Below are 23941 nucleotides of genomic sequence, written 5' to 3' on the forward strand. Positions count from 1 at the left end.
GGCTGAGGGGGAGTGACTGGCGCGGGAGGGACGGACAGCCTGATTCCTGACTGACTGACTGACTGACTAACGGCGGGGCGGGCGGGCGGGCGAGCGGAGCGCCATGGTGGCCGCCGGGTCACCTGACGCCGCCGCTCCGCCGCCATTTTGTCTCGGAGTGGGAACGTGAGGAGGGCGGAGAGGAGAGGAGAGGAGAAGGCAGGCAGGCGGGCGGCCCCCGCAGAAAGCGACGCCGGGGGAGGGCAGGAAGGAGGCCGGGAAGCCGGCCGGCAGGCAGCCGAGGGAGGCGGCGGGTGTCGCGCCCGCCCTCCGGGGGGCGTCCCCTCCGCTTGGCCTCGCCTGAACCCCGCGTCGGCTGTCCCCGCGGGGCAGGGGCCGGGCCGACTGGGCCGGGCCTCGGTGGGGCGGCGACCGGCGCTCCTCCTCCTCCTGCTGCTGCTGCTGAGGCGGGTTGTGCTCCTTCGGGCGTCGGGGAATTCCTCCTCCTCTCGTCTCTCCCTCGCTCGGGGCCAAAAGGGCGACGCCACCATGATGTCGGGCCAGTCCATCACCGACCGCATCACGGCGGCGCAGCACAGTGTCACCGGCTCGGCCATCGCCAAAGCCGTCTGCAAGGCCACGACCCACGAAGTCATGGGCCCCAAGAAGAAGCACCTCGACTGTGAGTAGCCCCCGACGGGCGAGGCTGGACAGCACCGGGGGGGGGGGCGTTTTTAGCCTGGCCGGGGGTGGCTCAGGGGCAATGTGCCCTCCAGGCTGCAGAGCCTTGTGAGCAAAAATTCCACTCTGCGAGCTCCTGGCGTTCAAGGGGGGAGCTCCTGCATCAGTTAGTGTGCTCTCTGGGCTCATCCTTCCTGAGCTAAGACAAAAGCCTGTGAGCTGGAGGCTAAAAATCTGTGAGCTAGCTCACGCTCACTCAGCTTAGAGGGAACTGTGCTAGGGGCCAATGTTCCCTCTAAGCTGCAGAGTCTTGTGAGCAAAAATTCTACTTTGTGAGCTCCTGGCATTCAAAGGGTGAGCTCCTGCATCAGTTAGTGTGCTCTCTGGGCTCATCCTTCCTGAGCTAAGACAAAAACCTGTGAGCTGGAGGCTAAAAATCTGTGAGCTTGCTCACGCTCACTCAGCTTAGAGGGAACTGTCCTAGGGGCCAATGTTCCCTCTAAACTGCAGAGTCTTGTGAGCAAAAATTCTACTTTGTGAGCTCCTGGCATTCAAGGGGTGGGCTCCTGCATCAGTTAGTGTGCTCTCTGGGCTCATCCTTCCTGAGCTAAGACAAAAGCCTGTGAGCTGGAGGCTGAAAATCTGTGAGGTCGCTCACGCTCACTCAGCTTAGAGGGAACTGCGCTAGGGGCCAATGTTCCCTCTAAGCTGCAGAGTCTTGTGAGCAAAAATTCCACTTTGCGAGCTCCTGGCATTAACGTTATGAGCTGCTGCATCAGCTAGTGTGCTCTGGGCTCATTCTTCCTGAGCTAAGACAAAAAGCCTGTGAGCTGGAGGCTAAAAATCTATGAGCTTAGCTTAGAGGGAACTGTGCTAGGGGCCAATGTTCCCTCTAAACTGCCGAGTCTTGTGAGCAAAAATTCCACTTTGCGAGCTCCTGGCATTCAAGGGGGGAGCTCCTGCATCAGTTAGTGTGCGCTCTGGGCTCATCCTTCCTGAGCTAACAAAAAACCTGTGAGCTGGAGGCTAAAAATCTGTGAGCTTGCTCACGCTCACTCAGCTTAGAGGGAACTGTGCTAGGGGCCAATGTTCCCTCTAAGCTGCAGTCTTGTGAGCAAAAATTCCACTTTGTGAGCTCCTGGGGTTCAAGTGGTGAGCTCCTGCATCAATTAGTGTGCTCTGGGCTCATCCTTCCTGAGCTAAGACAAAAACCTGTGAGCTGGAGGCTAAAAATCTGTCAGCTCACTCAGCTTAGAGGGAACTGTGCTAGGGGCCAATGTTCCCTCTAAGCTGCAGAGTCTTGTGAGCAAAAATTCTACTTTGCGAGCTCCTGGCATTCAAAGGGTGAGCTCCTGCATCAGTTAGTGTGCTCTGGGCTCATCCTTCCTGAGCTAAGACAAAAACCTGTTAGCTGGAGGCTGAAAATCTGTGAGCTAGCTCACGCTCACTCAGCTTAGAGGGAACTGTGCTAGGGGCCAATGTTCCCTCTAAGCTGCAGAGTCCTGTGAGCAAAAATTCCACCTTGTGAGCTTCTGACATTCAAGGGGTGAGCTCCTGCATCAATTAGTGTGCTCTGGGCTCATCCTTCCTGAGCTAACAAAAAACCTGTGAGCTGGAAGCTAAAAATCTGTGAGCTTGCTCACGCTCACTCAGTTTAGAGGGAACTGTGCTAGGGGCCGGTGTTCCCTCTAAGCTGCAGAGTCTTGTGAGCAAAAATTCTACTTTGTGAGCTCCTGGCATTCAAGTGGTGAGCTCCTGCATCAATTAGTGTGCTCTGGGCTCATCCTTCCTGAGCTAACCAAAAACCTGTGAGCTGGAGGCTAAAAATCTGTGAGCTTGCTCACGCTCACTCAGCTTAGAGGGAACTGTGCTAGGGGCCGGTGTTCCCTCTAAGCTGTAGAGTCTTGTGAGCTTCTGGCATTCAAGTGGTGAGCTCCTGCATCAATTAGTGTGCTCTGGGCTCATCCTTCTTGAGCTAAGACAAAAACCTGTGAACTGGAGGCTAAAATTCTGTGAGCTAGCTCATGCTCACTCAGCTTAGAGGGAACAGTTTAAGGGGGTGGGTTTCCCCGCTCCTGACCTACCTGATTTGGGTGGGGAGGAAAAGGGTTAAGCCATAGGCTCTCATAGCGGGGAGGAGGAATAGCGATCCTGGGTTATTTCACGGGGTGGGGGCCCTAGGCATTCCTAGCTAAACCTGGCAGGTACAGCTGGGAGACTGGGGGAGTGTTGCTTTTTTAAAGTTGGGGGTAAGAGGTAGGGTAGTTTCAGATTTGGGGACAGAGAGGCAGGCGTGCATGCTAGCAAGCTGGGTAGTTTAATGGGGGGATAGTACAATGGTAAGACGGTTAGGGGCAGTGTTCCCTCTAAGCTGAGTTAGCGTGAGCTAGCTCACAGATTTTTAGCCTCCAGCTTACACATTTGTGTCTTTGCTCAGAAAGAATGACCCCCAGAGAGCACACTACTTTATGCAGAGCTCTCAAATATAATACCAGTAGCTCACAAAGTAGAATTTTTGCTCACAAGACTCCCCAGTTTAGAGGGATCATGGGTTAGGGGTTAAAAATGCAACTGACAGACTAGGCTGTGTGGATTCTCAGGGGTTAAAAGGCAAGGATGGACTTGTGCGTGTGTGGGGGGTGGGTGTTGAAACACCCGGGGTAACTGGGGTTCATTGTTTCTTGGCAAGCTAGCCGAGATTGAGTCATTGGTGCACCGGCAGGCTGGATAGTTTTTATTTGGGGGCTGAAAACGTGCACATTGGCTAGCTGGCAGGGTCATTTCAGTTTGAGGTTAAGCATTTACCAGCAAACCAGGTAAGGATAGATTCGGTCCCGGCTGAAACAGATGCTTGCAACGAAGGAAGTGGGGAGACCTTCTGTTCTGCTATTGCAGGTCAATCACACCTATGGGCACATCAGCCCTTCTCCATGGTGTCCCTGGAGCGGATGCAGGCTTGTCATCTTTGCTGCTTTCTTTCATTTTTTTATATTAGTAGATAGCTCATTGTGGCTTTGCTTCTTCCCTGTATAAGAAATGTTTCCAGCAGGAGTGGGATTCTGATGGCATTGCAACAGTTGTCAGAAATTGTATGTATGTGTGTGTGTTTTTTTTGCGGGGGGGAGACTGACAGCTGCCAGTCTTACCTGACTTGCTACCCATCTTTAATCCTGTTCTGAGACATGGGACCCAATTTATATTCTTTGCTCATATTCCCACCTTTTGCCTGTTCCCTCCAGGATAGCCAGAGGCAGGGCTCCTGTAGTTTTGTTGCAGAAGATGGTGTTTCAGGGAGTGGAGGTTGTCATGGTGGGCAGATGCACCTGCTGAAACCTCTGCTGCAAAACTGAGGCAACACTGGAGCCGTGACTTTTCTTTGTATCTGGCAATTAAAAAAAACAACATCAAGGTATGATCTGCATGTAGGTGAAACTGAAGCCCAATATTCTGGAGGGGAATAAAGGAAAGATGCAAGGGAGCTTAATTCCACCCCCACCCCCTGTCATGTAAGAGCTGTCCATGGAATGGGATTTGTCCCTGCTGTGTTTAGCCCTGGGAGCTGCCTTATTCATTACTAAAAACACAGTATGTAAAGGAGTCTCATGGTGGTTCTTCTTTTGCTGCTAAACCAATGAGTAAAACATCAACAACCTTTTCCTCCCACTTTTTCACGGCAAAAAAATTACACTGTCTCTTCCCAAATGACTGAATTTAAAAAGTGTGTCTGGTCTTAAAAGGTCAGCGACTGAGCACTCAGTCAAATGACTCTCATCCTAATGGAATTTGCCTCCAAATAAAGAGCATTCTTGACCTGATGCCTCTGAGGTCTGAAGCCTTTCTGTTAACACGTTGACCAGATAAGATACTGTGGGTCCTGTTGCTTCTGGTTTAGCAGCTAAAATAATCTCTGACACTCAGCCTTGTTTCATACATATGGGTAAAAACTGCTATCTTGGAAGAAGAAAGTTTTCATGCCAAACCTGGTATAGAACACGAGCCAGGAATCTTCCAGTTAAAATTTCTCCTTAGCTATAAGTGCCCAAGGTGGCTTTTGGCAAGCCGCTCAGTAATACGAGGCTAATACCAGCCTGACTTTAGGATTGTTGCAGGGTTTATGATGCTAATGTATGTGAAGCACTTAGCATTTCTGTAGCGCTTCAGGGTGTCTTGAATGCAACTACTGCTGTTTCATTAGTACATCTTCTTTTTTATTTCATTAGACAAGATGCATTGCAATAGGCCGACTCCTCTGGAGACTGCTGGTTGCCTCTTGCCATAGAGGAACCATGCTAATGTGAAATGGAGTTGCCCTTGTGTGTATTGTAAAACATTTCTTGGACCTTCTGCTCTCTCCCAGTATACTTCTATTACTGTCAAGGCAGACTCCTCTCAACTAGGATCTCGCCCCTGTGACTTTCTGGGGATACTCCTTCCTACAACCGGAATGAAGCAGCCTTGTGCCATTTATATGGATTTTTTTTTTATTATGTGGTGAAATAATTCTGTGTGGATTGCCTCCTTTGCTTTATCTGCTTTGACTCTTGAAAGCTTATACTTCCCCAAAACTTGTTGGTCACGAAGGTGCTCCTGGGCTCAAACATAGCTGTTCTGCTGTATGCTAATGTGGCTACCCTCTGAAACGTCTTCACTTATGCATTCCTGGAACCTGTTTCTGTAAACAGATAAAAGTCAATTGATGGCTGTAGTCAGAGAACTTCAGAAGCCTGGCCTCCTCTGGTATATTCTAGCACTCTTCCCTGTGTTTTCAGCTTTCATTTAAAAACAAACAGATGAAAACATGAAAGCAGGCTTGGCGGTATTCAAGCCAGCTGCTCATTGAGCGCTAATACCAGCTTCCAATGTTCTGGCCGCTGAATGTAAGGGCACTGTGTTGAATATCAAGCACTTGAGCAGTCATTAATTTTACCAACATTTCATTTTATTAACATGCTAATTTTAATAACCTATTTAACCAAATGTGTTATTTAGGATTTTCAGGATTTTGTGTTGACTTAAGATGCTCCCCACAATGTAACCCCCCCCCCCCAACTTCAGTAATTTCTGGCTACCTGCCTGTAGTTTGTAGTTCCATCCCATAACCTAGTCCGTATGCGTTTTGCCTCTTCTCCAAGGAACTCATGGTTCTTCCTTCCCCCTTTTATCATCACCCTGTGTGTGAGTTTAGGAGAGTGGCCCAAGGTCATTGAGAAAGTTTCATGGCGAACTGACGCCTTAGACCTAAGCTTCCCGGATTCTAATACAGTAGTCTGACCACCACACTACACTTTTTACATTAGGTTTGAAGACAAAGGTTCAAAAGCTAGGTCTTTTAAAGATGAGCAGGTTATGAAGCTTGAAGAACCGTGCAACTGCTACGGTTGTCAGTGGTCTAACCAGTGTTGGTGTGAGGTTGCTCTTTGAATCCTTTGTGTACTGCTTTGTGTTATGTGGACGACCCACCTCTCTGGAGCTCTTGAAAGTGCTCATTTATTCTCATTTAGATCAAAAGTTAGCTGGTCTGCTTGCTTTTGAAGAATGGTGTTCAGGATAGCTTGAAGCATGAAAAGGCATGAACATTGACTGGAACATCAAAATGGCTTGTTTCCAGAAGAATATCTGTGTTTAGTCTGACAGCTAGAGCATTAGAGATCTTGGTGACACCTGATGGGCTAACAAGTATATTGTTTCTTGAGTTTTGGGGAGCTCTGTGTCTCATTTTCAGTGATCATAGCCTCGAAATATTTTCCGTCTGTGATGTGATCAGAAGCTATTCTCCCTGCTCCCAGTCCTGGCTTCTGCTGCTACCTGTGATAGACTAAAGTTCAGATGTGAGCTTAAGATCAGGAAGCTAAAATGTACCAGGAAACAGGAAAGCAATGGCACTACAGGATTACTCAGTAGTTTTGGAAGTATCAGTTATCAAAACCAAATTAGTCTACTATATGCTCACTTGCTAACATTTGGTCTGTGACGTAATCTCATGACACTGCAAGAAGCAAACCGGATTCCTTTCTACAGTTACAAGTGGGCATCTTTGTGTCCCGGGGCAATTTGTAACAGACTTGTTATGTTTCAGGGAAGAAGTCTCAAAGGTACTCCAGCATGAAACTATCACACTTTGGGTCCATGGAGACTGGTAATAGGTTCATTCTTAGTTAGGTTTATATACTGTGCACAATTCAGTTTCCTTTGCCAGTTTTTGCTAGTTGGCAGCGATTTGCACCCATTCTGATAGAAATGTTTATACTCTTTCAGTTGGGTGTTCATATGTGTTCTTTATATGCCTATCTTTTGATAATTTGATCTTCTGGCCTTTTTTTATAACCCCCCCTCTCTTTGTACCCATTTGTGTGTGTGTATGTGTGTGTGTATATTTATATATATATATAAACTTCAGTTAACACTTCATAATATAATGATATTAGCTTTCAATCACAAAAACTTGTGCTACAGTAAATACGTTAGATCGTTATTCTGCAACAGATTAATATGGATACCCCCTACAACTATAGTGAAGCTCAGTAGGAGCTGTTAGGCGTTAGTAATAATTTCTTACATATTGTGCAAGGGTTTCAGGGTAGAAGAAAATACAATGCATTTAATGTTCTCTGTTTTCTTTGTTTATTTATTTCCTCATATTTATTTCCACATATTTATATCCTGCCCTCCCCGCAAGCGAGCTCAGGGCGGCTAACAAGCCGAAATGTTGTTTAAAAGCACAACAAGTTGTAAACATTCAAGCATTAAGCATTAAACATTAAAACACAATGGTGCTATAAATCTAATGGAACAGTAAAATATGGAGAAGCATTAAATAAACTCCATTTATTTGAGGACGACTGTGTAAGGACTGCCGATGCTCGTGTCTGAAGTTGATTGATATCAATTGGAAATCTTTTGCAAAGAGGTTACTGAACAGTTCTGTGCTTTCCCCCTTTAGAACCTGTATAGTTGTTTTCAGACTTTTTGGTATGGTGCTAACACGGTTTAAAAAAAAAAAGCCTTACAGCTGATACATGCCTTGTGGATAAAAGTTCTATATCTATACAAAGATTTCCCCTGTGTTTGCTTCTAGCCCAGAGCAGGGACTAAGATATATCATCTTTTTCACTTCTTGAATCATCTGAAGCAGGAGTATGCTAATTACGTATCCTTGTGGTAAAAAGAAAAGTCTTGGACTAGCAAAGGCTATTCTGATTTGAATGCGGAAGAGAGGGCTTGATCAGAAAACCCAGCTATGAGAAGTATTTCACAATTCGCGAAGTGCTTTGGTTGAAGCTTCCTAGAAGCTCATCATGAAATCTGTGCCTACTGTTTGTAATAAATGGTACCTGGATACAGCAAAGGTTTTTTGGGTGTTAGTCTTGTTAACCAGTGGTCCCCAACCTTTTTGGCACCAGGGACCGGTTTTGTGGAAGACAATTTTTCCACGGACCAGTGGGGGTGCTGGGGTTTTTACTGCTCCAGGCTGCCTCTCCCACCCACGCCCCATCCCTGCCCCCCCATGGAGGTCTTTAAATTATGGGTAGGTGAAGGGCACTGCTGCGCTGATCCTTCTGCCCACCCAGGACCTGGGCGGATTAAAGGGGTGGTGCTTTGGAGCAATGCCGCACTGCCTCTTTTGCCCACCCATATCCTGGGTGGGTGGAAGGAGTGGTGGGACTGCTCTGCCTCGCTCCAAGGGGAGGCAGCCTCAGAGCGAGGACACACTGCCTCTTTCATTCACCCAGGTCCTGCGGCTGGGTCCTCACTCCGTGGCCTGGTTGCTGGGTCCTCACTGGTCCGCGGCCTGGGGGTTGGGGACTCCTATTGTTAAGGATTACTCTGTATATGTCTGTACACAGAAAGAATCAGTTGGTCGACGGCCTCCTAGGTTGAGAACTAAATCTGTTGTCAATCTTGAATGCTTTGAAGAATGACCTTTTCCCCTGTGTATCCACAGAGAAGCTTTTCAGTGTCAATTGCTGCTATTTTTTCAGCATGTATCTTAAATGTAGAACATTGGGTGTAGGCTGGCCTTTTCCCAACCTTTATCTTTTGAGAACAAAACTGCAGGCATCATAGTGCTGTATATAAATTCATGCTGCATTTTGAATACTGTGTACTGTTCTGGTTGCTCCACCCCAAAGAGGAGATTATAGTACAGTTAGGAAAGGGAAGCCAAAAAAAGATTAAGGAATTGGAGTATCCACCCTACCAGGAAAGGCTAGAGTTAAGAGTTTTAGTTTAAGAAAAAAACCGCCCTAAGGGAGATTGCAATACAGAATTATGCATGGATAGTTGAAAAGGTGGATAGTCTTACCCATTCTCCCACAATACCAGAACCTAGGGCATCAAGTATAATAAATTAGTAGTAGATTCAGAATAAATACAGTATGTCACAGAAGTCAGTACACCCCCTCACATTTTGTAAATATTTACGTATATCTTTTCATGTGTCAACACTGAAGAAATAACACTTGGCTACAATGTAAAGTAGTGAGTCTGCAGCTTGTATAACAGTGCAAATGTGCTATCCCCTCAAAATTACTCAACACATAGTCATTAATGTCTAAACTGCTGGCAACAAAAGTGAGTACACCCCTTTTCCCTCCCTGGTGTCATGTGACTTGTTAGCGGTACAAGGTATCAGGTGTGAAGGGGGAGCAGGTTATCGCTTTCACTCCCTCCTACTGGTCACTGGAAGTTCCACATGGCACCTCATGGCAATGAACTCTCTGAGGATCTGGAAAAATGAATTGTTGCTCTACATAAAGATGGCCTAGGCTATAAGAAGACTGCCAAGACCCTGAAACTGAGCTGCAGCACGGTGGCCAAGACCATACAGCGGTTTAACAGGACAGGTTCCACTCAGAACAGGCCTCGCCATGGTCGACCAAAGAAGTTGAGTGCCCGTGCTCAGCGTCATATCCAGAGGTTGGCTTTGGGAAATAGATGTATGAGTGCTGCCAGCATTGCTACAGAGGCTGAAGGGGTGAGGGGTCGGCCTGTCAGTGCTCAGACCATATGCCGCACGCTGCAGGGTCTGCAGGGCTGTCGTCCCAAAAGGAAGCCTCTTCTAAAGATGATGCACAAGAAAGCCTGCAAATGGTTTGCTGCAGCCAAGCAGACTAAGGACATGGATTTCTGGAACCATGTCCTGTGGTCCGATGAGACCAAGATAAACTTATTTGGTTAAGATAGTGTCAAGTTTGTGTGGCGGCAAGCAGGTGAGGAGTATAAAGACAAGTGTGTCTTGTCTACAATCAAACATGGTGGTGGAAATGTCATGGTGTGGGGCTGCATGAGTGCTGCCGGCACTGGGAAGCTACAGTTCATTGAGGGAACCATGAATGCCAACATGTACTGTGACATACTGAAGCAGAGCATGATCCCCTCCCTTTGGAGACTGGGCCGCAGGGCAGTATTCCAACATGATAACGACCCCAAACACACCTCCAAAACGACCACTGCCTTGTTAAAGAAGCTGAGGGTAAAGGTGATGGACTGGCCAAGCATGTCTCCAGACCTAAACCCTATTGAGCATCTGTGGGGCATCCTGAAACGGAAGGTGGAGGTGTGCAAGGTCTCTAACATCCACCAGCTATGTGACGTCGTCATGGAGGAGTGGAAGAGGACTCCAGTGGCAACCTGTGAAGCTCTGGTGAACTCTGTGCCCAGGAGGGTTAAGGCAGTGCTGGAAAATAATGGTGGCCATACAAAATATTGACGCTTTGGGCCCCATTTGGACATTATCACTTAAAGGTGTACTCACTTTTGTTGCCAGCAGTTTAGACATTAATGGCTGTGTGTTGCGTAATTTTGAGGGGACAGCACATTTACACTGTTATACAAGCTGTAGACTCAGTACTTTACATTGTAGCCAAGTGTCATTTCTTCAGTGTTGTCACATGAGAAGATATACTTAAATATTTACAAAATGTGAGGGGGTGTACTCACTTCTGTGACATACTGTAAAAGAATGGACTTCTTCACCCAATGTGGACTTAATTGAAGGAATTTGCTGCTACAGTATGTAGTGATGGCTGTTGTCTTAGGTGGCTTTAATGGGATTAGACAATTTATGGGAGGATAAGTCTATCAGTGGCTATTAGCCATCCATGATGGCTAAAGTATCCTGCATGTTTTCATGGCCCATTCAGCCTTGTGATTCTCCACGAAGCAGAAGGCAATTAAAGGGGAGTGACAATGAGCGTCTGTGAATTGGGCCAAGATTTTTTGAGAAGTGAGGCTAACCACAAGTCCGTTTGACTCTTGTACTACGTGACAGATGTCTGAATAAGGGTGGAGTTGGTACTAGATCTACTTATAAAGGCTGTCGTGTGACTTTGGTACAAACTAGCATTCTTGATGCCTCCAATTTTAACAACTGTTGGCTAGTTCATTTTTGGGCAAGGTGATTTGACTCTGTTTCAGCTTCTTGACTGCAGCATTTCTTGGATGAAGACCCTTCTTTAGTACGGTTTCAGACTTGTTTTTTGCCATTGAAACAGAGTACTGTTCACCAACTGTGGCCCTTCCTAAAAAGTATACCCTAGCCACACTTACCCGTGCCTTAGTTATCTCTAGAATGGACAGTTGAAATATGCTATGTATGGAACTGCCTTTGAAAAATTCTTGTGAACCTCAATCTTATGAACCTCAGTTGGATCAAAATAAGGCTAGTTGCTAGGAAAATCTTATGCCAGACTTAATGAAACTGGGAGCAGAAAGAGGGGAAGAAAAACAAGCAAATTGAATTAGTGACTTCCAGTTTGTTTATGAGCCCAATTCCAAGTGCTCTTTTCGAGCTTTGAAGGACCAAGAGGGCTTGGGATTGGGGTACTTAATGACCATCTTTTCCTGCATGAACCTATATACTTGGGTCAGTTGGAGAGACCATTGCTTTGCATTTCACATCAGAGGTTCAAAATATAGGCTCTTCTGACAGGCCTTCCTTCTCCTGGCTTATGTGCTTTATCCTTTCCCAGTTGAACTTAGAATGCAGGTAAAGCCATTTCTTTTTTTGTGCAACGTTTGGGCTGAATTGATGGAGTAGGGATTACCTTTTCACCTGTGTTTTTCTTGTCTTGGCTGTATCTGGTGCTTGCAGATGAAAACGAATATCCATTTTAAAAATGTGGCTGTCGCCTTTTATATCTTGTCATTCTTAGGTTTGCTTGTTTGCCAGTTAGTTGCATAAAAGTGTTCTGTAAGCAGCCATGAAGGTGTACAATGCATAAATGCCTAGGGGCAACATGGCACTACTGGGCAATAGCGCAGAAGAGCTGTTCCTTCTTGCCCTGCAGGGACACTTTCAGTGGCAGATGATGGTCCATAGTAGAGGAAAAAGGATGTGGACTCTGGTGTCATACAACACAGCTCTTCTTTTATGCTCTGGAGTTATAATTTTATTCAAGGTTTATGTATTTGAACAGATCAGCTTCTCTTTTATAAATAATATCAAGATCTTAGAATAACACAGTGTTTTAATTCTTCTTTAACACACAGCGTTGCTTAATTTACCGTGTTTCCTTGAACTAACTGATGGAAGGGGTGTTCTGGTTTGGAATCTTTCAAAATGCCTGAAATAGCCACTCCGCCTTGTCCATCAAAAGCTGGGCTTCAACAAACATCTAGGTGTGTTAATGATCAACTTGGCAGCATGAAAAACTTCACCACTTAACAAACTGGGAGATTTAATTCACGCCGGTGCTCTCTAGGTATTCACGTAATCTTGCTCAGCTCAAAATCTTGGCAGTGCTGATTCTTTCACAGATGTAGTAGAATCTTGAGGTTCCTGCTTTTGCATGAGCCATTGTAATGCCGGGGACGGAGTATTAAACCTGAATCAGAAGAGCTCTTCAGACCTTCAGCAAGCCAGTGTGCTAGAGCAGAAGAGAATCACCTGAAGCATTCTGTCCTGAGCTCTTCAGGAAAAAACATGTGATGCAAATGTGTTAAAATGGGTTTTCCACCTATCTCCAAATATTGGGTACTTCAGTTGAGGTGGAAGTGTTACTGGCTTAAATGCAGAAGTACATCTTTTGAGGCCCAAAGATAGATAGCAAATTATAAGGAAGACTGTTGTATCAGATTGGTGAGCTGCATCAGGTCAGAATCCCACTTCACCCAGTGGCAAACTAGTTGTCCTAGAGCAGCGGTCCCCAACCTTTTTGGCAGCAGGGACCGGTTTTGTGGAAGACAATTTTTTCACTGGGGGGGGGGGATGGTTTCGGGATGATACAATTATTTCTATTAGTTTGGTGTAGTGGTTAAGTGTGCAGGCTCTTATCTAGGAGAACGGGATTTGATTTCCTCACTCCTCCACTTGCAGCTGCTGGAATGGCCTTGAGTCAGCCATAGCTCTTGTAGGAGTTGTCTTTGAAAGGGCAGCTTCTGGGAGAGCTCTCTCAGCCCCACCTACCTCGCAGGGGGTCTGTTGTGGGAGAGGAAGGTAAAGGAGATTGTGAGCTACTTTGAGACTCTGAAATTTGGAGTGGAGGGCAGGCTATAAATCCAATGTCTTCTTTTTATTATTATTATTACTACTGCATTGTAATATATAATGAAATAATTATAGAACTCATGGCCCAGTTGCTAACAGGCCACGGCCCGGTACCGGTCCACGGCTCTTGGGGGTTGGACCTACAAACAGGGCATAGAGACCAAAACTCTGATGCTGCTTTTGAGCACTGGTAGCACAAGATCTTGATAAAGGATTTGAAAAGCCCTGTGTTTGTGGAATACCTTTTGGGACTATGTTAGGTCATTGTTTTGTGGGCATCAGCACTGCTAGGCCTATTTAAAAATCTTCTCAATATGTGTACTTTAATGTCTGTTTCCAGAATCCTAGAATAATGAAGGACAAGAGACAGCTTCAAAATACTCAATGTATCTTGAAGTATCCCATATCTTTCAGATTATTAATTGAAATGGTGTAAAACTCATTTAGAGATAGCTGTGTGAATTACAGGAGCCCCGTGGCGCGGAGTGATAAGCTACAGTACTGCAGTCCAAGCTCTTCTGACTACCTGAGTTCGATCCCGGCGGAAGCTGGACTCAGGTAGCTGGCTCGAGGTTGACTCAGCCTTCCATCCTTCCGGGGTGGGTAAAATGAGTACCCAGCTTGCTGGGGGGAAAGTGTAGATGACTGGGGAAGGCAATGGCAAACCACCCCGTAAAAAGTCTGCCAAGAAAACATCCTGTTGTGACGTCGCCCATGAGTCGGTAATGACCCAGTGCAGGACTACTTTTACCTTTACTTTATGTGAATTATACTGTTAGCGCATTTGTTTTCATATTCGCTGATGCTAACTCTGTACACAATATGGGAGGAATTCTAAGGGCCTGTTTTATAGTTATCATTTGAGAAGGATAAAGGTCAGGGACCCCCAGCGTCGTGCCCATCGGCACCCTAGTGCCTGCTAACGCCATTCCTGGTGCCTGCCAGGCGCTTTTAGAAAATAGATGGGGCCAACAGAGCTTCTGATTGGCCACTGAAAACATGGCCATTACTGCCAAATAAGTGTTTCTTATCTCAATACGTATACTTCTCTGTATGCATGAAAATGTTTTAAACAATATGTTCATCCTGTTAAACAGAATTTCAGCCTGAAATGCTGAAGAGCTACAATCGTTGTTAAGCATAACCTCACTCCCTGACATTTTGCGGTTGTCTTCTGCAACAGCCATGGCAATGCTCTAGCATTTTGGCTTACCATAGAGTTTTGACCAAAATACTAGAGTATTGCTGTGTGACGTGCCTGGTGCGATGACATCACTTCTGCATGACAGTATTGCATGCAGCAATGTCACCCTGCTGTCCCCACTCCTAGAAAGTCCTCTCCCACCTCCTGCCTGCTGGGTAGGTAGACCTGGCAACCGTATTATTTTGGGTGCTCTCCAGATTTTATTGGAATGAAAAATAAAGGTGCTGTTGTCACTTGCGTGTTAAAGGATTTGGCAGCCAGTGCTTTACTTACTTCGTTGTGCGGAAGAAAGTTGCTATATACTGAAGTATCGGTATTCATAGTACATATGAAGATTCATATGCTTATCTCAAGTCCTTAATGTCATTAGAGTGGTGGTTTTAAGCCTCTTGGCTTTTATGAATTTTATATTTAGATAATGAGAATCTAAAGGGAAAATGTCATACTTCAAAAGGGGAAAGGCAAGGAAGAATGTGGACCACAAATGCAAGAGTGAAAGTAGAGCCTGAGCTTATTTTTGAACTTCGCTTGAGTTTTGTTCCAGCAAAAAGGCAATACTTTCTAAACTAGGGGTGACCAAACTTGCTTAATGTAAGATCCACATAGAATAAATGTCAGATGTCTGAGACCTGCAGGACATGAACATCAGATGTTTGAGAGCTGCAAGAAATTAAGACAGATGGGGAAGGAGAGGTGGAAAGCAAATGCATTCTCCAAATGCATTTCAAATGCATTCTCCAAATCAGGCAGTGGGGGCTTCAAGAGCCACATAATGTGTGAAAGGGCCATGTGTGGCTCCTGAGCTAGTTTGGCCACCCCTGTCTCCTTTGGAGGATGAACTCTGTGGCATTGTACTCTGCTGAAGTCCTTTCCCACCCTACACTGTGGCCTCCCCAGGGTTCGCCCCCAAAGTCTCCAGGAATTTCCCAACCCAGAGCTGGCAACCCTGTCAGTTGGTATTCTGCATCCGAGCCCTAGAGGCCCTCGTCCATAAGCATAATCTGGTGGTTCCGTTTTCTAAGCTGGCACACACAGTGTACAATAAATAGACCTCGCAGAGTGAACTGAGGCAGAGGTCTCTTGGAGATGCCCGCCTTGTGCAGAGAGGAATGTCTGCCAAAGCAGAACTGGGGCAGAAGCCTTTCTCCTCCTGCTTTTGGCCAGGAGAGAAACTTGTTTCACTTTTGCTTTCTGCCACCCTCGCAGAAACCTTCGAAGCTTCCCTGTCATTTTGTGCAGGATCCGATAGCATAGACATGGCATGTCTCCTTTGTGCTTATGATGAAGCAGATGTTTGCTGAAATTCTTGTTAGTCTCCAAAGTGCAACTGGACTCCTGTTGACTTCCTTTGGGGGGCGGGGGAGACTAACACAGCTACCCTTCTAGAAGAAGCATGGTGGCAGGTGGTCTTCTCTGCATAGAATGAGGGGCTTCAGCTATATATAAAGAATGTCGCATGTAATCAAATTATTTGAAATTGTAATAAAAGAAGCTTCTGTTTATATGCCCTGTCTGAACAGCCTGTAAGCCACCAAGCTGAAAAATGCCTTCTGCTGTGTTCTTACCTGACCTGCCAGATGCTTCAATAACTTTCTGCTTGTGTGGTTTCACTCTGGCCCCAAAACAAAGGGATTCTTTTTAACCCTTGTGGACTCTGTGATGGGTTGGTTGGTGGTGCGCAAGTTATACAAGTCCATTGCATGCTGTTATAGTGTGGAGCAGTGAGGTGAGGAGCCAGATGGGGGGTTGTCCTATGTTAACCTTGTTTAAATATTTGCAGAGGTGGAACTTAGACCCTGGAAATAGCCTGAAGATAATTCAGTTTCCTGAATGGGATTGGCTCGTAGTCGGTCCAGGTTAGAAACAAAGTGTTCATGTCCAGCTGTTTGGAAAGTCTTGGAGTTCAGTCCAGCCAGTTTGGGTTAGAACCAGTTGTGTCTCCTGCTCACAATGACGTTTCTTTGTCACTGGGGGGCTTGCCCTATCTTTGGGTCCAGTCCCTGTTTTTTAGGTAAATGCAGAGGTCCATCAGTTGGAACTCTCTGTCTGGGGCAATGATGCTCTGTATTCAGGTGCTTGGGAGGGGCACAATGGAAGGGCTTCTAGCCCCACTGGTGGATCTCTAGATGGCACTTGGGGTTATTTTTTGCCACAGAGTGTTGGACTGGATGGGCCATTGGCCTGATCCAGCATGGCTTCTCTTATGTTCTTAAGGCGATCCTGTGGAGTTTCCAAGGCAAGATAACATTCAGAAGTGGTTTGATATTTCCTGTCTTTGTGTCATGACCCTGGTATTCCTTGGAGATCTCCCATCCACATATTAGCCAGGAAACTTCTGAGATCTGATGAATATTCATGACTATAGTTGATTCTTATACCCACGGAGGATTCATTCTTAGTTCTTATTAGGAGCTTATTTGACCAGTGTGTTTAATTGGTTAGTTCTTTATAACAGCACATATATTGGTTAGTTCTTTGTAACAAAATTTGTACAGTACTTTTATTTGGATCAACCAATGGTTATAGCGCACTGCGTAGGTATTTGAGTCACACAAAACTTTTTCTTAGACTGGATTTTCAAGAATCATTTTGAATGGATGGAAATGGACGTTTTTCTTCATGGAGACAGTGTGAAAATGGCAAACGTTTCCCCATGTGTTGACACTGCCCTCTTATTGTGTACCCGTATTGGCAGCCAAGTCTTCACATGCTTAGGTGAACTGGGAGACTACCCAACACAGCTGATGTGAAACAGCTACGCTGTAGCTCAGGGGTGGCCAAACTGTGGCTCAGGAGCCACGTGCGGCTCTTTCACACATACTGTGTGGCTCTCGAAGCCCCGACTGGCCCATTGGCCGGCTTGGGGAAGGCATTTGTCTCTTTAAATCACTTCTCCAAGCCAAGCCAGCTGGCGGCTTGGAGATTGCATTTAAAGTTTCTTTCTTTCCACCTCCCTCTCCTCATCTATTTCCTCCTTCCTTCCTTCCTTCCTTCCTTCCTTCCTTCCTTCCTTCCTTCCTTCCTTCCTTCCTTCCTTCCTTCCTTCCTTCCTTCCTTCCTTCCTTCCTTCCTTCCTTCCTTCCTTCCTTCCTTCCTTCCTTGTGGCTCTTACGTTAAGCAAGTTTGACCACCCCTGCTGTAGCTTGTAGGCATAGTTCCAACATTTTTTACCTAGGGTGTAGGGTACAACAGGCTTGTGGCTTCTCTGTGGAGGCTGTTATGTTTGTCACAATAACATATAATTGCTGGGGTTTGCGTATTTGAGTCACCATGAGGCTCCAGATATGTAAATGGGCTTTAGTGGAGAAAATAGAGTTCATTGAAGCCTAAGGTTGCATAGATACATGTTGGACGCCGCTGAAGTGCTCTTTTTGGAAATATGAAAAACAGTCAGAAGTGAAAGGTTTTTCTAAGCACTGATTGGAGCAGTCTGGTCCCCTGTAAGACAGGGTGATGTAGGATAATAATAAACAGCATTCCTTATATTAGCAAAGCTGGAGACTAATTATAGAAAGCACACCAAGTGCAAAGGAAATAGAAGCCAAATTGGGTGAAGTTACTTAGTGTTTTTTGATTGTTAGATGTTAGGTCCCCATTGTTCTATCTCTGTTGGAGTTGGAAGGTCTGCATGCAGTTCTTTGATTATATTTTAGATTTTTGTCAAGATTTTTTTTCTTGCTCTAGCAGATGATTCTGTCCATTGTCCCCTTGCTGCTTTCTTAGGTGTAGGAGTCCCTTCCAGAGGTGTATGGAGTGCCTGTTTCAGATTTCTTCCTTAAAACCCACCTTTTCTCTCTCTTAACCTCTTGACTCTTTTCCTGCACTGAAATATAGCTGAAGCCTGTGTAACTGTAGTAGCTAAAATTCATTCCGTATTTTCAGTATCTCTCCCTTTCCTTCAGTTGGTCTCCTCTCATGTTGAAATTTAGATTGGATGTTTCTTAGGGCAGTAGGGTTGCTATGTCCCTCCTGGCAACTGGTGAGGGATAGGGGGACTTACCAGTAGAAAGAATGCCCAGTCCACATTGCTGCTGTTGCACAAGAAGTGACATCATCATGCCAGTGACTTCTGGGTGATGTTCTGGCATTTAGGCAAAAACTCTATGGTAAAACTATTGCCCCTGGGGGTCTGGCAGGAGTATGTGCTTTTTGTCTTGTCAGTAGACATGGGCGTGGACTGATCCATAAATCGCAATTCATGCACAAATCAGGCCAGTTTGTGGTTCGTTCTGAACCAGTTTGGCTCTTGGTGATTCGTTTGTTTTGTTTTTGCATTTTGTTTTCTCAGACAGCCTTGTGCTGGTTCAATCAATTCCTAGGCAACTCTGGGGGTGGACTTCTGGGAGCCCTAGAAACACCCATAGCAGTTGTCCATAGCTTGATTGGCAGCTCCAGGAGCCAATTATGGAGCTCCCATCCTGCAGCATGAAGAGAGAAGAGTTGTTGTGAGAGCTGAAGCTGAGCTTTCCTGGGGGCACCTGCTTTGGGGGTTGTAACTCGGACATTGCAATATCTAATCTTTGCCAGATTTGGAGGGCGGCTGGAGGGGAGCCTGCTGAAGACTCCTGGTAAGTTTTATACCTTCCGGACCAACGGACCATGAATTGGTTCAGGCAGTCATATGAATCACAAAATGAACCACCATTTCCCTGGTTTGTGCCCATCCCTCCTTGTCACTTTGATGTGTGCCGTTCATATTAACTATGCTGTAATAATGATAGGAATTCTTTTTGGTATTTTCAAAGTATGACTCATTTCACCAACACTTAGTTACTGCATCCGCTGCTGGACATTATGGAAGAGGCTGTGCTACCTGTGCACCATCCCTTAAACCATTGCCTCCCATTTCCTGATTGTGTTGCCAAAAGTGTGTTCCTCTTTAAAAAAAAAAAAACAAGCAAGAGTGTGTTTATTTTATTACACTTTATCCCACCATTTTTCCATCATGGAACTCAAGTATTCAGTGTCCTGGAGCTGATAAAATTCATTTTCATAGCTGGTTCAGGAACATACGAACAGAAGAGAAGCCATGTTGGATCAGGCCAATGGCCCATCCAGTCCAACACTCTGTGTCACACAGTGGCCAAAAAAATTTTATACACACACACACACTGTGGCTAATAGCCACTGATGGACCTCTGCTCCATATTTTTATCTAACCCCCTCTTGAAGCTGGCTATGCTTGTAGCCGCCACCAACTCTTGTGGTGCAAACATCTTCTGATGTTCACATCTAACCAAGAGTCTGGTTCAGGTATATTACTTGGTACTTTTATGTGTGTGAGTGTTCTTGAGCCCACTTTTGCATGTTATCACTGGGGGAAACATAATGTGTGATCCATTGTGCTCTTCAGCATGCAATCCTGAAAGTTATTTGTAGGTGGAGCTACCATATCAGCCGCCCAAATGCTTGTGTGTACCAGTGCAAGTTCTCAATGAAGATTGCAAGGTACAAAGCATCTCCTCTGGAGATTTCTTGAATTGCTTTGCCCAATAATAGAACTCTTTGCTTTTCTTGTCAGAGGAATGAAATGGAAAAACACACCTTAGATCTCATTTGTTTGTTTCTACCTAGCAATCACATTCACAGATCAAGGAGGCCAAAGGCTTATTCTTTAGAAAGCATGGGCTGATTTATCTTATCTTTTAGCTAGTGGAAGAATTTGCTTAACTGCTTTGGATTAGACCTGAGTTGAACTGTAGTCCAAAGTGTCAGTTCTTACAATCATGAGCCTCCTCAAGTCTTTGAGACAGTCAATTGATATCGTGTGAGAAACACCTAGGAGAATACAAGAAGGTGATCAAGTTACTCCAATAAAGGTAAAGGTAGTCCCCCTGTGCAAGCACTGAGTCATTACCGACCCATGGTGTGACATCACATCGTGACATATTCTTGGCAGCTTTTTTTACAGGGTGGTTTGCCATTGCCTTCTACGGTCATCTACACTTTACCCCCAGCAAGCTGGGTACTTATTTTACTCATTTTGATCCCCACCAAAGACTTCTTTGTGATGAATCTTTTTCTGCCATAGACAAAGAACTTGGTTGAGAAATAAATCAAGAAAATCCCGGTTTGTAATAGGATGTGATTGTAGTATGATGGTATCTCTGAAAATCGATTAATATGATTTATTTCCTGATTGTTATCTTTTGGAGGAAACAAAGGAATGCGGTCATAAATCGAAAAAGTGTTTCCAGATTGCTTTACTGTTGTTTCATGGCATCATACTCTAGCTTGGTTAAACAAATCAGAATTTTTCAAATAATAATAATAAAATTTTATTTATATCCCGCCCTCCCCGCCTAGGCAGGCTCAGGGCGGCTAACAACATCCATATAATAGTTATACAGCACAATAGTTATACAAAGCTTTAAAATCAACATTATCTTAAAACCATACTAATTCACATTTAACATAGATTAACAATAACAGTGATGTTCCTGGCGCTATTCTGTCAGTTTGTGTGATGGCGAAGATCACTGAGGCAAGATCACTTTGGCGGATCCATTAATCAGCGATCCTTGATCAGCAGTCTGCAAAGGCCAACCTAAAAAGGATGGTCTTGCAGGCCCTGTGGAATTGGTCAAGGCTCCGCAGGGCCCGCACCTCTTCCGGGAGCTGATTCCATAGGCATAAATGATGGTTGTGTGTGTGTGAGAGAGAGAGGTTTCAGGGGAGGACTGGGTCTTGAGAAAGAAAGTGCCTTCTTCAAAAACCTCCCCCCCCCCCGCCCCCAAGGTGGGACCTCAGTAGACTAAATGATTGCCTAGCAGAGGACTGTATTGGATTTGTCACAGTGTGGTCTGCATCTGTATTATCCAATCTGGAAAGCTGGGGGATTGGAAAAAGCTGCTACTTTATGCTTTCTTTGTTTTCCTGATGTGATGTTAAGAGGGAGTTGAATGTCTAATTGGTTAGTGTCCAAGTCATCCATGGGATACTAATGCACAGTTATATGTGAGGGATGCTGTACATTCCTCTGTGGAACAGACACTTGCCCTAGAGTGAAGAGTAAATAGAAGCTGGTATAAGTTTAAGAGGTTTCAGGGCAAAGAGTTTTCAGGAAATTCTTCTGTTTTTGGCCTTGGCAATGGAATATAACAGTCAATCACCACTGTTCAGAATTCACTGTCCCTGGTAAATTGATTATCTTTTGCCCTGCCAGGCTATGGTCCTCCAAGATAGTTTGTTACTGGGGTAGTGGTGCCTTGGGCTGCAGTGGGGACTTTGATCTTTTGTTCAAAATCTGAAAAGACAAGACTGTTGCTGTTGTAAAAGGTTTTAACCCAGCTGCCCACTGGGAGGTTACTAGTCTTTCATAACTTCTAGGCTTAGGCAGGAGTTATTTTTGAAGGGCATCTTTCAGGTTAATCTATAACTAGGCAGTTAGTACCACATATTTGGAAATCAAGAACTCTAGGTAATTCATGTGAACTGCAACACAGATACAGTTTGGGTAAAGAGGGCTTTAATGCAAGTTAGTTGGTTAAGGATTGGCTTGGAAAATGGGTGCCTTGTATTGATCGAACTTGTAGGAGCAGTCTTAGTTGGGATCGTGAAGTCTGTCTGGTTTAGATTAGTATTTTAAAAAGAGCAAAATAGTGTTGAAAAGTAATGCACCAGATGGTTTTTATAAAGAGTCTGTGTTCTTTAACTGGGTTAGACAGCATGAAGGATTTTCTGTTCCTGTAGTCGGTAGTCCCCTGTCTTCCCTAGGCAACTGTTCAGTAGAGTTTGCCAGTGGGCAACAATGCCCTTCTTTTATCAACTGATGAAGAGGGTGGTTCAGCTTTTTCATCGTCTGCCGTTTGTGAGATGAATTTCTGTATTCTCTCCCTCTTCTGCTTGGTATAAAAATGGGGGGGGGGGATGAAAACAAGCTCATAGTTCATGGTTTGGGTTTGGCATTATCCTATGACGTTATGGGGAGAACTTGAAACCTACATCCTTTCCCTTAAAAGCAATGGAATAGTAAATTCCTTAACATTCAGACTGAAACAAGGTGAGATGGGAGGGAGGTGCCGTGGAGATGTGTCACACATACTTTGTTACTTAGACATTGCTGGGAGTGGAGGAGAGGATGATATAGAGCTGTTTTGAGAAGCATCCTTGCATCTATCATAATATGTAGTTCCGGTCTCTGAAGTCTGCAGTTTTGGTGATATCTTTCCTGCCATGCAATGGCTTTGTCCTAGAGGCACGACCTACCAAATATCCTCTCACATTTTAGCTGTCATCACTTGAGTACTACATTTCTCATGCTTTCTGTGGTAGATTCTCTGCTTTGCATGGCTCCGTGTTAGATTCTCTGCTTTGCATGGCTCAGTGTTAGATTCTCTGCTTTGCATGCCGAAGGTCCAAGGTCCCGTGCGTTTCCAGTTAAAACACCAGGCAATTGGTGATATGAAAGACTTCAGCCTGAGACATGGGAGAGCTACTGCTAGTCTGATTAGATAAAATGGTCTTGCTGGACTGATGGTCTGATGGTCTGATTCAGTATGAGGCAGCTGCATGTGTTCATATGCGCTCACTGGGTATTTCCGATGCAGGGTTACCTGTAAATAATTCTAGCTTATCTCCAAGTGTGGCACTTGCATTTCTCTGCCCACTATGGGAAGCTCTGTCTACTCTTGTTGGCTTTTCTAGCTTCATTCTTCCCCAAACCTGTCCTGAACAGAATTCTCTGCTCTGGCCAATTGGGCTGCAACTTTGTGTTACCATTTAGCTGAGTTTTATTGGTTTTGCTCTATTAGCTGTCAAGTTGCAGCTGAAAGACACTTCTAGCTCTCCCTCACCCTGGATATTTGACCCTGCTTCTACATTCTGCCTTCTGTACAAGGACTGATACCATTTCCCTTCTTTGGCTGTGATGAAACCTTGAATAATTCCAGGGTAAATGGCTTAATTGCAGAAGAGACGATTCCCCCCTTCCTAGCTCAAATTGCCTTTATACAAATTGATAAAAGGTTCAGTGCTGCTTGACATCCTATCATGGAGGCTTTAGATAATTTCACTTCTTTTTACAAGTCCTTTTAGCATGCACAAATGTTTCTTTCTGGAGTCCCCTGCCTTTATGTGGTATACTGTGGTGGCCAGGAGCCTGGGTCATGAATTGGGAAGTCCCTGGTTTGAGTCTTGTTTCTGCTGCAAATCCATTAAGTGGCCTCAAGCAAACATCTTGCCTTTGAACAGTTAAGACTTGAGTCCAGTGGCACCTTAGGGGGCCACAAGCGTTTCAGGGTATAACCTTTTAAGAATCAAAAGCTCCCTTTGTCAGATCTAATTGTCCTTCTGCATACCGACATGGCTGTCCTCTGATACTTTTGCTTAGCCTTAGATTTCCATGTGTGATATGGGATAAGGATGCTGACCTACCTGACAAGATCATAGCAATATAATGTGCGAGAAGCAGTGCTTTTTTTTTTTTTTTTAAACAGGCTTGGTGTCAGGGGTGTGTGGCCTAATATGCAAATGAGTTCCTGCTGGGCTTCTTCTACAGAAAAGCTCTGTGTAAAGCAATGGTGATGTCAGGGGGTGAGGCCTAATGCACAAATGAGACTGGGCTTTTTCTACAAAGAAAGCCCTGGCGA

At 45.1% G+C, this 23941-nt stretch overlaps 1 protein-coding gene across 4 annotated transcripts in view; it reads left to right on the forward strand.

Moving 5' to 3' along the window:
- The first annotated feature begins 425 nt into the window (after positions 1 to 425).
- Positions 426 to 23941, forward strand: part of LOC132578872 (phosphatidylinositol-binding clathrin assembly protein-like) — a 75824-nt gene continuing 52308 nt past the window's right edge. For all 4 annotated transcript variants that reach the window (XM_060248960.1, XM_060248961.1, XM_060248962.1 and 1 more), the window contains exon 1: positions 426 to 661. In XM_060248960.1, coding sequence (XP_060104943.1) covers positions 529 to 661 — 133 coding nt within the window. In that variant the 5' untranslated portion in view covers positions 426 to 528. The remainder of the gene's footprint in view (positions 662 to 23941) is intronic.

The sequence above is a fragment of the Heteronotia binoei genome, chromosome 11, assembly GCF_032191835.1.
Source record: "Heteronotia binoei isolate CCM8104 ecotype False Entrance Well chromosome 11, APGP_CSIRO_Hbin_v1, whole genome shotgun sequence".
Lineage (NCBI taxonomy): Eukaryota > Metazoa > Chordata > Lepidosauria > Squamata > Gekkonidae > Heteronotia > Heteronotia binoei.